At 51.0% G+C, this 12,653-nt stretch overlaps 1 protein-coding gene across 5 annotated transcripts in view; it reads right to left on the bottom strand.

Moving 5' to 3' along the window:
* Window positions 1–12,653, bottom strand: part of Tdh (L-threonine dehydrogenase) — an 88,405-nt gene extending 75,752 nt beyond the window's left edge. For 2 of the 5 annotated variants that reach the window (XM_065446224.2, XM_065446222.2), the window contains exon 1: window positions 12,364–12,651. Coding sequence is in view for 2 of the 5 variants with exons in the window: in XM_065446222.2 (XP_065302294.1) it covers window positions 12,364–12,369 (6 nt within the window). In the remaining 3 variants the exon portion in view is untranslated. Of the gene's footprint in view, window positions 1–204; window positions 362–960; window positions 1,031–8,998; window positions 9,137–12,363 lie in introns of those variants that run through there. The other 3 variants (XM_065446221.2, XM_065446225.1, XM_065446223.2) reach the window with 3 other exon arrangements.

The following is a 12,653-nucleotide window of genomic DNA, read 5'->3' as shown; positions in this document are numbered from 1 at the left end:
GAGCACACGAATTATGTAGCAACGCGTCAGGGTACATTAATACATTAATAACATTAAACACATTAAAACACATTAATATTAAAGGACTCTCGTCTAGACGGCGAGAGCGATCCTCAGACGAGGGGCCGACGTTCCACGTGTAGACCGGCGACAGAAAATATCATACAGCGACGGCGGCATCGAACAATAAGAAAGGGGACGCACCTTCTCTTCTGCGGTCTTCTGGAACAGACGGTAATCCGCACCCCGAGCGACTGCACGCTTGTCCTCCTGGTCACACCTTCCGCACAATCCCGTCGCCCGCGCACACACACCTCTCCGCTTCCGCGAGTTGTGCCGACGCACCAACCACTACGGCGTCGGCCGCGTTACAGCCGGCTTCTCGAAGGAACGTCCTTGAGGGACTTCGCGCGATGGCGTGAGCCGCGTCCCTTTCTCTCTAGCTGCGCGCTCAGAGTGTGCGGGGGGGGGGGGGGCACGTGTGAGTGGTTGGGCGAAGCCGGTTATGACGCGGCGTTGTTCGGTACTCCCTCGCAGCCCACCTGCCGTACCCCATGACGTCCCCCCCCCCTTCTCGGAGCACCTCGAGAGGCCTCAAAGGGAGAACACAACGAACCGAGGAGCACTAACGACAGGTTGATTCTAGGTTTGCGAGAGAGTTGGGGGAGGGGGGCAATCGTCTTTTTCTCTCCGCCTACCAACGAAAGACTTGGTACAGTGCGTGCTGAAGACGGGACCCTAGTTTCTCTTATTGTTGTAGCTTGGGTAAGTGCGTTGCACCTCCCCTCCCCCATGTTTTCTTTTTACTTTTTTACCTCCTCAGGGGACGCGGGCGTACAGACCGACAGCTCACTGAAGAGCAGCCGAACGCCGTCTGCTTAAGTCCGCACGAACAGACAACGTATCAAGTAATGGGCAGACGAAAACAAAACAAAACAGGAATGAAGCGGCACGGCTTACCGTCGTTTTCGAATACGTTGCCCCCGATAAACGCTGCCGCACCAATCAAGCGAAAGCCGGTGATCTGCATAAAATAAACACGCAGTGAGCACACGGCCGTGCTTGAGCGCGTCGCTCAATCGGGAACGCACGGTCTGGCTCCCTTGCAGATATTCGTTACACAGGTGTCTTACGCCGGACACCGTTTAAGACGTTAAGTACATACAGCACGTGAGCCTGTCTTCATCGTCGGCGGCTATTCCGAACTTCCTGCTCCTCTAAGAGCTTGGAAATGCGCTTCCGGCTTTTTGAAAGCTCGACAACGCTACAGCAGTCTTTCCTTGATCGATGTCAGTGTCGTTGCCGTTATTTCTTTTCCCTCCAGCTGCCCTTATTGTGGTCTTAAGTTCTTTTCAATCGACTACCGGAAATGATGCAATACCTGCGTGCACGCGCGCACATCCCGCAAACTTATTGCGTCATCCACTACGCATAATGAACAACCGCGACCATGTGAAATGCGAACGGAATGAGTCATTCACTAATACTGCTTACTGTCACTTTCGATCGCGATCAAGCCAAATTGGTATTGAATTCCTCGATCGTGGCTAGCTCCTTTCGGAATGCTACGGAAGGGAGCCAATTATGAATGTCACGTCGGCACTCACGTTCGCGGTTGTTTTCTGTGGTTTTGCTTTTGGGCGTTCATAGCGACACCTGTCAAGCACGATATCTGCTTGCCAGCAGCACGTGTTCTTGCGGTGTCCGCTGTACCGCAGACGCAGTAAAATTGTCGGACATTTGTCATTATGTCGGCATATTAGGTCACTTCTCTGACTAAAGAACTTCAAGAAACTCGTTGTTAAATAAATTTCTTTAGAAGGCATGTTGAAATTGTGAAATCGAAGCCACTTTCGAGATGTCAGTCCCCAAAATGTGCTACGAAGTACGCTGGTGTTTCCGCTAACAGCTTGCCCCGAAAACGCTCCTCTGTCAGTTTCCGGGACCATATTAACAGCAATTGCAATTAATCTTTTAGCACTTTTTCGTGGACGAATATCTCGAAAGCGGCCCTGTATTCTCTCGAAATTTATAGTGAGACGATTCGACTTCAATATTACCCGCCTTCATTTCTGCAGTTTCAACATGTGCCATAAAGTTAATGATTAAAAATGAAAGGTTCATTTTTTTAATAATAGCTACCTGAACGTTGCGCTTTATCACGCAGGCAATTTTCATCTCCTGCAAAAAAGCACCTGAAAAGACAGAACAGGGCTACCTGTCAAAGGTTATAAAATAAAGAAAAACCAACGCCAAACTTCAGAAAAAGAAAGGAACAGGTGACACAAAGGTGGTACTATATATTTTTTCGGCGTAACAACTCGCTCGGAGAGGCGCTGCGATCGCCGAGCAGTGCAGACGTGCTCGCGTCGGCTCCGTGTTCGTGAAATGATTTTGCAGCATTCTCTTGAGAATTGTGGCCCAATTTTTACGCCAGTCGATCCGCGAAGATACCAGGACTCCGTAGACGCCTCATTTTCAGGTGGGACACTCTATTTCCCTGTGCTGCGAACATTTTTGTGAATCGCCCACGCCGCCGCCGCGCGTGCCCGCCAGGCGCACCGGATGCGTGGCGTGCACTCGAGCGAGCTGCATATCGCCGATCAAGTTTCTCTGCCCCAGCAACGAGCATGGATCTCGAAGTGGCCGCCGAGACGGGCTGGCGAACAACTCGCCATCGCCAACCGGCGAAGCTAAGGGACGACTCTCCACCCTAAACTTACTCACCCAAACCTCAAGCCCTCGTTCTCGCTCCAAAGCACAAGTTCTCAAGGCCGGACGCATGCCTCCGCTACGTTCCAACCAAATCAAGATTATCATTCGCCCCAAGGGAGCCCTCAACATCGCCAAAATTGGTAGTCCTACCGCGACTACAGCCGTACTCCAAGCCGCACAGCTCAGCCCAGCAGATATTGAACAAGACACCGTGTGCCCCAAAACCCAACAAAACATTGTTGTTGTCAGTACGCCAAGTCTGCAGAACGCCGACCGGCATGTCTGCATAAAATCCATTCAAGTCGATGGGGTCACGCACGATGTTAACACGTATGAGACGGCCGCCGAAGACACCACGAAGGGATTCAACCGCGGAATCTCCCTCTCCGATACCCCTCAGCAGATTAACGCCAATATCGTCAATACCCGCAACCCCTTCGCACTAGCCGCAAAACGCATTGGAACGACAACCACCGTTGTTATCGCCTTCAGTGGCCCCGACGTGCCATATCTGGTCCGTTACGGAGCCACCTTAATACCATGCTCATTATTCCGCAAGCAAATAGAAATTTGCTACCAATGCGGCCGCCTCGGACACCGCATGGATGTCGGCCCTTTTCCCAATAACAAGATCTGCCGAGGTTGCGGAGTCCGCAACCCACCTCCCGATCACACGTGTAACCCGAAATGCTCATTGTGCGGCGGCCCTCATCTTACAGCGGACAAATCGTGTACGGCTCGCAACAAAACACCGTACGTTATTCGCAAGCGCATTGGGGAACGCCGAGCTGCAATGCAAGCCACCCTTCAGAAAGCGACTTCCCGCCACTCCAAGCCACTCTCCAGATCCCGGTCTCCATCATTCTCGAGGCAACATTGTTACCGGACCCCTTCGCGTTCGAGACAACGCTGTTCCCGATCCAGATCTACCTCTACCCCACCCGCCAAGTCTCCTATTAACAAGGTGAGCTTCGCAGAAGCCCTTAAGGGAGCCTCGCGAGAGGGTCGCAACACACCTTTTCCACAGTCCACGAACACCAATGATAACGCAGAAATACCTCACCTCCAAAAAAAAAAAAAATGCCATTATGCGCGACCTAATTCACAAGCTCTCGCAAGAGGTTCGCGATCTTAAACAATCCAAGACACCTGCTCCTACACCACCCGACGAAGCGTCCCACTCCTCTAGCCACGACGCTCCACTGACACCATCCCCCAAAAAGCGGCCCTCCAAGAGGGAGCCGTGGGCCAAGTGCGCTCAGAGGTTAGGGGCATGCTAGTCTCACTTCAAAGCACAATGACCACACTCCAGAACGCAGTCGAATCCACGCAACACGCCGTTCTCGCCCTGGCACAGCGCGTCACAAACATTGAAACCCACCTACAAACTCTCCCTATGCCCGCTCCCCCTGCCCACGAAACCCCGGCACTGCCCATGACGGCATCCCCCATCCCCATCATGGCCCACACTAACAGAGATACACTTATCTGGCAGTGGAACTGCCGAGGCTATCTCCGCAAACAGCCAGTCATCCGTCAACACCTTCGTACCCTCACCCGGCAACCGGACGTCATCATGATTAAGGAAACCCATATCGATTCGGTCACCCTCCCAGGTTACCAACCTCTCATCCCGTCACATGCCTCTCGTCGCCTCTGCACTTTCGTCCACAAGAGAATCACCGCCATCAAACACACTCTCCACGACCTAAACATCGAACACCTTCTCGTTGAACTTATTCCCACCAAGAGACGTAAGGAAAGTATTTTTCTCCTTAACGTGTACAGCCATCCCTCTGCCAAAGTTCGAAGCCGTTTTCTCACCCTCTTCAAGAAGACCCTTAACGTAGCTGGCACCAACCCCCTCGTTATCGGTGGAGACTTCAATTTCCCAAACACGGTATGGGGATATGGATACTCGACGACGGCGGCTCAAAACCTCTGGAAGGACTCCCAAGGCTTCGACCTCACTTTCATTACAGACCCCATGTTCCCCACACGCCTCAGTAGCTCCACTTCCCGCGACACGACCCCCGACCTGACATTTACCAAGAACGTCACCAACGCCCAATGGAGCAACACACACCATGATCTCGGTAGTGACCATTCCATCATTGCCATACTTATCCTTCGGATAGCTGCAGTTACTACCAAACCCTGTGAGTTCACTTGGGTTGACTGGGATGCATTTCGCAAGCATCGATCCGCTGACCAGCACGCGGAACGCATAGCGGACATTGATGCATGGACCCGAAATCTCCACTCCGATACCAATGCAGCTACGCACACCGTTACCACCGATGCCCCCGTCGAGCTCATGGACAGTAGACTGGCCAATCTCCTCACGGCTAAAACATCCATCCTATCCCGCTGGAAAGGGCAACGTCTCAACAGGCGCCTCCGCGCTAAAATAGCCCTCCTCAAAAAGAAAATCGAAGCCCATTGCCTCACTCTGAGCCGTCAGCAGTAGACTGAACTGTGCAATACTGCTGACGGACAGATCCACTGTCCCTCTTCTTGGAAGCTTCTCAAACACTTCCTCGATAGTCAAGCCACCCACTTTTCCGAAGAAGATCGCCTCGCCAAACTTCTCTATACAGAAACAAAGAAACAGGGCCGCGCCCAAGTCTTAGACTACCTCACTAACAAGTGTCTCCCTGTGGGCTCAGTGCAACCTCATGGCTCCTACACCGGGGCCCCCAACCCCCCACTGGACGAAGACTTTAGTGTCGCTGAGATCCAAGCCGCCCTGCATAAATTAAACAGCCGCTCTACCCCTGGCCCCGATGGGGTCACTAACAAAGCCCTCCGTAACCTGGCTGATGCCTCCGTCACCCACCTCACAGATTATATCAATGACTGCTGGAGTAATGGTGCCATTCCGCCGGCCTGGAAAACTGCAAAGGTCATCCTTATTCCCAAACCTGGCAAACCTTCTAGCCTTGATCATCTTCGCCCTATCTCACTAACCTCATGTGTGGGAAAGGTTATGGAGCCTGCCTTCCTCACTCGAATTAACACCCATCTAGAAGACACTGCAGCGTATCCTCACTCTGTCGACCCAAGGCGCCATGCTACAACTTTAGCACCATATACTAGAAGGTAGAACACGTACTACTAAAGCTATACTCGGCCTCGACCTCGAAAAAGCATTTGACAGCATAGCCCATTCCACCATTCTTGACCGCATCTCACGCCTTAATATCGGTGCGGGAGCTTATAATTACGTCAGAGACTGTCTCTCTAATCGCACGGCCTTCCTTTCGGTGCATGGGGGATCTCCTCTCCGACGCCCAGACTTCGGGCAGTGCGGGAAGCCCCCAGGGCTCCGTTATCTCCCCGATGCTTTTTAATCTTGTCATGATCGATCTTGCCAAGGAGTTGCAGCAAGTGGACGGTGTCACCCACACCATATACGCTGACGATATACCCATCTGGGCCCACCAAGGCAGTGACGGCGAAATAGAAACGGTACTACAATCTGCCATTGAAACAGTCAAGACCTATCTCCAAGGCACGGGGCTTCGCTGCTCCCATGCGAAGTCCGAACTCCTAATCTACAGGCCTACTCTCCGTGGCCGCCGTCCGAAATACTCCACCGCTAAACGCCATTACGAAGACATTGCGCTTCATCTTACGGATGGCAGCCCCATACCCCTCGTCACCAATAACCGTGTGCTCGGCTTGCTCATAGAGGCGAACGGAGAGAATGGCATGGCCCTCGCCAAAATCAAGATGAATACAGCCAACACCATGAGGCTTTTGAAGCGGGTCTCCAACCGCCGTGGGGGTATGAAAGAGGAGAATCTGCTCCGATTAATCCAGTCATTCGTAATTTGCCACATCACCTACGTTGCTGCGTATCTAAACTGGAACAAGGCTGAACAAACCAAGCTCAACATCCTCCTACGCGGTGTCTATAAACAAGCCCTTCGCCTTCCCGGTTGCACCAGCACTGACCTCCTCCTTCAACTAGGCGTCCACAACTAACTGGACAAGCTCATCGAGGCCCAACGTCGCTCTCAGCTGGAGAGACTGACTCTCACAGTGACGGGCCGCCATATCCTCACCTCGCACGGTATCGCCTACCACCATCAACACGGCCATAAGCACCAGATCCCCTCCACCATACGAGCTTGCATTCACGCCGACCCTACCCCCAGAAACATGCACCCCGAATACAACCACGCACGTCGCACAGCACGTGCCACGGCTCTCACCAAATCCCTTACTCGCCACGACGGCGTGATTTTCGTCCACGCCGCCGAATATCCCCACGGTGCACGCTTTGCAGCCCTCACTACGCGTGAAGGCTCTCTTTACCATGCTATCAGCCTAGTAACCCCACACGCTGAGGAAGCTGAAGAAGTGGCCATCGCGCTAGCCACAGTAGACCTAACATGCCATACCATCGTCTCTGACTCCCGCTCCGCCGTTATCAACAATATCAACGGCCGTACTTCACACCAAGCCTTGTGCATCTTGCAACAAGCACCCCGCTCAACCGACCATCAGGTTACACTCGTCTGGTTCCCGGCTCATGTAGGCACCGTTCATCCGCACCTCCCCAACCTCAACGAGGTTACCCACTCCCTAGCGCGAGGCCTATAGTTGACCGCGCGGGAGAAGGCGAGGCTGCCCCCACCGGTAGGGATCGCCTGACACGCTACAATGATCTTGTGAAGTCCTACTTAGAGCGTAGAACCTTCCCCGGCCCACACAACTAACTATCCCGAGCGCAGGCACAACTTTCCGCCTGCTACAGACCAATACTTACCCCTCGTTACAACTTTACAACAAGATCTACCCAGACATTTACTCCAGTCCCACGTGCCATATCTGCAAGACACAGCCAGCCACGCTTCCACACATGCTTTGGGACTGTAGACAACAATATCCCGACACTAACCCCACCACCCTCTCGTATATAGAGATGGCACTCTGCCCTGCGTAGCTGCAACCTTGACGACCAACCTTGACGACCAACTCTGGGCGACCCAGCAGGCCTGCGAGGCGGCGAAGAGGCAACACCTCGACGTCCCCACGTGGGAGACCTAGGCGCAGTCACCATCTCTTGCTGGTTTCAATAAAGTTTATTCAGTTAGTAACAACTCGTTCGTGTTTACCACACGCGTGGACTATTTCTGCGTCATTTGATACACAGAAAGCTACTATAAATAAATAAATAAATAAATAAATAAATAAATAAATAAACATGATACATGCGGTAGTGACCGCGGATCCGGACCATGAGACTGAAATAATCAGAAGAATAAGAGTGGGCTGGGGGGCGTGTGGCAGGCATTCTGAAATCATGAACAGCAGGTTGCCACTATCCCTCAAGAGAAAAGTGTATAATAGCTGTGTCTTACCAGTACTCACCTACGGGGCAGAAACCTGGAGGCTTACGGAAAGGGTTGTACTTAAATTGAGGACGACGCAACGAGCTATGGAAAGAAGAATGATGGATGTAACGTTAAGGGATAAGAAAAGAGCAGACTGGGTGAGGGAACAAACGCGAGTTAATGATATCTTAGTTAAAATCAAGAAAAAGAAATGGGCATGGGAAGGACATGTAATGAGGAGGGAAGATAACCAACCGATGGTCATTAAGGGTTACGGACTGGATTCCAAGGAAAAGGAAGCGTAGCAGGGGGCGGCAGAAAGTTAGGTGGGCGGATGAGATTAGGAAGTTTGCAGGGACGACATGGCCACAATTAGTACATGACCGGAGTAGTTGGAGAATTATGGGAGAGGCCTTTGCCCGGCACTGCTGGTAACCAGGCTGCTGCTGCTGATGATGATACATGCGCACCCGTGGCCTCCACTGTAATGCCAGCGCGCGTACCTCTGTCTTGCGTATTCAAACAATAACGACATAAAACGTTCACCCCCGTATAATGTCGCCCTATATATATCACTGTTGCACGCTTATAACTCTTATATAACAATACATATGACATTAAACGTTTTTTTTCTTTCTTTTTTGAAGTTTCCCATATTTGGCGGTCACCCATTCTCACGCCACTGCGCCTGTTCGTTACACGTGTGCACCCATTCCTGGCCAATCTTCCGGAGTGGGTACGTGCGAGAGTGAAATTAAACGCACATACGCCTGCGTACACTGCGACACAAAGGGTGTATTATACCGTATTTTCGCGGTTCTACGCACCCCCCTCTATTTTAGCAAAAGAATTGGGAAAGAAGTTTGCATGCGAATCGAAGCACCCCCATATTTGTTAGGAAGAGCGTGTAGCCAAGGCCGCCAAGCGTGCGTGCTCACTCTGTCATCGAGCCGGAGCCGTCGGAGTGCCGAGGTGGAACGGCGTCCGCGGCGCGATCTCGCCGTACAGCGAGACGGCAGAGCAAGAAGACCGGAAGACCGGAAGAGGAAGACCGGAAGAAGACGCCGACGGGAAAGCTGCAGAAAGCGTCCCCGTCAACCATCGCAAAGCGGATTTCGGACGTGTGGAAGCGGGTGTAAGTGGACGTAGTGGTCAAATCATTCAAGAAGTATTCGATCACAAACTACTTCGGCGGAACGGAAGACGACCTGCTGTGGGATACCGAGAGCGACGGCTCAAGCGGTGCGACGAACTCGAGTGGCAGTGTTAATGGCTGAGCATCCGAGACAAGCGGTGGGTTTACTGTCTGCACCGATTTTTCTTTTGGATATTTGCAAAATAATATGTTATTTCTCGCACTCATCTTGTCGTGTTGTCGCAGTGAAAAGAGGGAGGGGTCATCACCCCCCTCACTTTGGGCATCGCGATCTTGAAAAAAAAGTGGGGTGCTTAGAATCGAGTAAATACGGTACATACAGATATGTGGCTTTCTTATCTCAATGTACGAATCTCGGCACGACCTTTCTCCCTTGATCTGGATCAATCATCTTTGCGAAAGAAGTTAAGCTACTTTGAATAAGAGGCGAAGTACATGATTGCACAAGGATTATAGTACTTACACATAAGTAAAAGTTTTTAAAAGAAATACGGAGGCCAGAGTGCATCGGCTCACCCTCTGTAATTCGGCATCGGCATTAGTATGAATTTTAAGCCATCAGCAATGCATTGTTGTCCGAAGTGGTGGTCGCGCCCCTAAAATATGTGGTTAGTGCTGCTGATAAATAAGGATAATAATATTTGGGGTTTTACGTGCCAAAACCACTTTCTGATTATGAGGCACGCCGTAGTGGAGGACTCCGGAAATTTTGACCACCTGGGGTTCTTTAACGTGCACCTAAATCTAAGCACACGGGTGTTTTCGCATTTCGCCCCCATCGAAATGCGGCCGCCGTGGCCGGGATTCGATCCCGCGACCTCGTGCTCAGCAGCACAACACCATAGCCACTGAGCAACCACGGCGGGTATAAATAAGGATGCCGTAATAGTTGGCGGGTGTAATGGCGCTCTGTACTGTAGCCTCTTTCTTTCAAATTTTCTCGCTACTTCGGTTACGTTGCCTTATGTCGCTCATTGTGCATGTGTGCATGAACTGGCGGTTGTTCTCGGCATAGCCTGTGAACGGTGCCGTGTACGTAAGCGCAGACATTGCATGACATTAAAGGTTTTCACCTGCGCGGGGCGTAATAAACCGCATGACGTCACACGTTGCATGAAACGAAAATAAAGGCAATTGTACCGCTGGACAAACACAAGTGGTGCAGGGAAGGTAACGTTCGACACCACATCACGACTGTCGTATATACTGTCAGGGCATCGCCGTCAATGAACGCAAACAGCACGGAAAGCTCCGCTTACATCCACTGCCACAATGCGTGGGGTCCGCCCAAATTTTTTCAAGCCTCCCTGGGGAAGAAGAACAAGGTTTATTCGTACCAAAAATAAATGAGGTGGCAGGACGCCCTGCTCAGCAAGAGTCGGGGCAGTGCCGATGGCCGTCTATCGCTGCATACGAATCGCATTTAGTTTTTATGTAGCATTAATTAATTGACCGCTTCGCGATAGCGCTTTGCTTTGCACGGATTCCAACATGCGCGTCTGATTTGCATATTTTTTTTTTCGTTACTGCGATGGAAGTTAAAAGCTCTGTATAACCTAGAATTCGCTTTCAAAACATCGCCGAGAGAAACGAAAATGTTCCCCATCGCCGTCAGTGTGCGTCTGTATCGAAGGCCGCGTGAAAGCAACGCTATAGGTGCAGTGGGCTGATACGACGCTGTGCGAATCGCAAAGAATTCGTTCTTTTTAGAAGCTGGCGATAGCATTTAAGGAACAGAGTAAGCGAGCAATACAGTGGTATGCACTGAGAATCCAAGTAAGTGAGTTTGGGACGAGAAGAATCACATGCTGTGAGCTGATTTTCTGCCTTCCCTCTGAACTAAATCTCTCCGTCTTCGAAAGATTGCATGAAATCGTATTTCTTGAAGCACAACAGTGAATATTGCACATCTTACACCTTTACTTTGGTGTAATAATAATAAGAGCACATTTAGTTTGCATCACAAGAGACCTAGTATCATGACGTGCGACAGTGAATTCAACGTTTTCAGCCTTGTCCACATATCAGTCGTAACATCGGTGGTTGTCGTATACGTTAAGCATTCGTTCCTTTTTCTTGGCCTTCAAGACAAGACAAACGCACTTTTTTTTTTGGCACTGCCTGATCCAACAACGAACGTTGCATGCTCGCCGGCTTTCCCACGTGCGCACCGTTCGATTTCTTTTTTTTTTTCACTGCGCAATAAAGACAGCTGAGAGTTAGCGCCTGCTTTAAAGTTGATTCACAGGATGGACTGAATTCCAATATTGGTTCAAAACGTTCTAACGAACAATTCTATGACGAAATGACTTTTATTGCGATTAGCTTATTCTACGAGAAATACACGCCATCCGTCGGTCGAACCAAGTTGGGTGTACGTATATACTGTCACGTGGTCGTGACGTCAAAGAACACAGTAGCAATACTGTGAAAGGCAAAACTAGCTTTTATTGGGCGAACCTGTGCCCACAAAACAGGCTACACTTAAAGCACAACGAGAGCGGCGAACACAGTCGGCGATCGTCGAAAATCTGATCAGCGAGTCAAGCGCGTCGGCTTTTATACAGCAGTCATCGAATGTTCCAGACTAATCATTGGGACCCGCGTGCCTTCCACAAAGTTCTACACCATTCGCGTCACGGGATGAAATCAGATAACACAAGGTTCGGCGACAACAGACAGCCGGGTAGAAGCATCGATAACTTTCCAGAAACTTCGGATACATGCAGGCGCGTCCCGCGCTGTGCAATTACATTTGTTAGGCGGCGAAACGTGGTCGCCCGATAACGATAAGTACACGTGTCAATACACTGGGCATGTGACACATATAGGTATGTGTGCCGCTCTTCAATGAACATCTTTCGGGTAAACTTGGGTCTCTGAATTTGAGCCATGAGGCATGCGTCGCTCTTCGATGGCCAAAAATAAACAAATATCCGGTGCTGGGCGGAGTCGAACACGCGTCATACGTGCAGACACTCTTGTCTGTATATTACGACACGCGCGGACTTCGTGGCGGCGCCGCTAGGGGCCGCCACGTGCGTGTCCAGAATGAACAGGGAGTCTTTATAACTGCAGTAATTTTGTTAATTTCTTGCCATTATCGGTCCATGTCAACGTGTAAAAAAAGAAAGAAAAAGGTCTCACCGACATTTTGCTGAATTCGGAGTCAGGAGTGCTAGCCGTCGCACCACGAAACCGCACGCTTCCGACGCCGCCGGAGAATAGAACCCGGACCGATCCTGGGTGAAATCCAAGGTATCCTTGCCACTATACCACGCCTTGAGACGGGATGCGTCGATGAAGCGGGGTTTCCGCTCGCTAAACACAGTCGATGCGCTGTTTGAAAGCGTTGCACATCCACGGCACGCTGCAGCCGGAGCAGTAACCACGAGGCGCATACAGCTCGAGCATGAAAGGAGCCTTTCCTTTATTCG

Source organism: Dermacentor albipictus, chromosome 6, assembly GCF_038994185.2.
Source record: "Dermacentor albipictus isolate Rhodes 1998 colony chromosome 6, USDA_Dalb.pri_finalv2, whole genome shotgun sequence".
In the NCBI taxonomy this organism is placed as follows: Eukaryota; Metazoa; Arthropoda; class Arachnida; order Ixodida; family Ixodidae; genus Dermacentor; species Dermacentor albipictus.
Note: the sequence above shows the minus strand (reverse complement) of the source record. Positions and strands in the feature narration are given on the sequence as shown.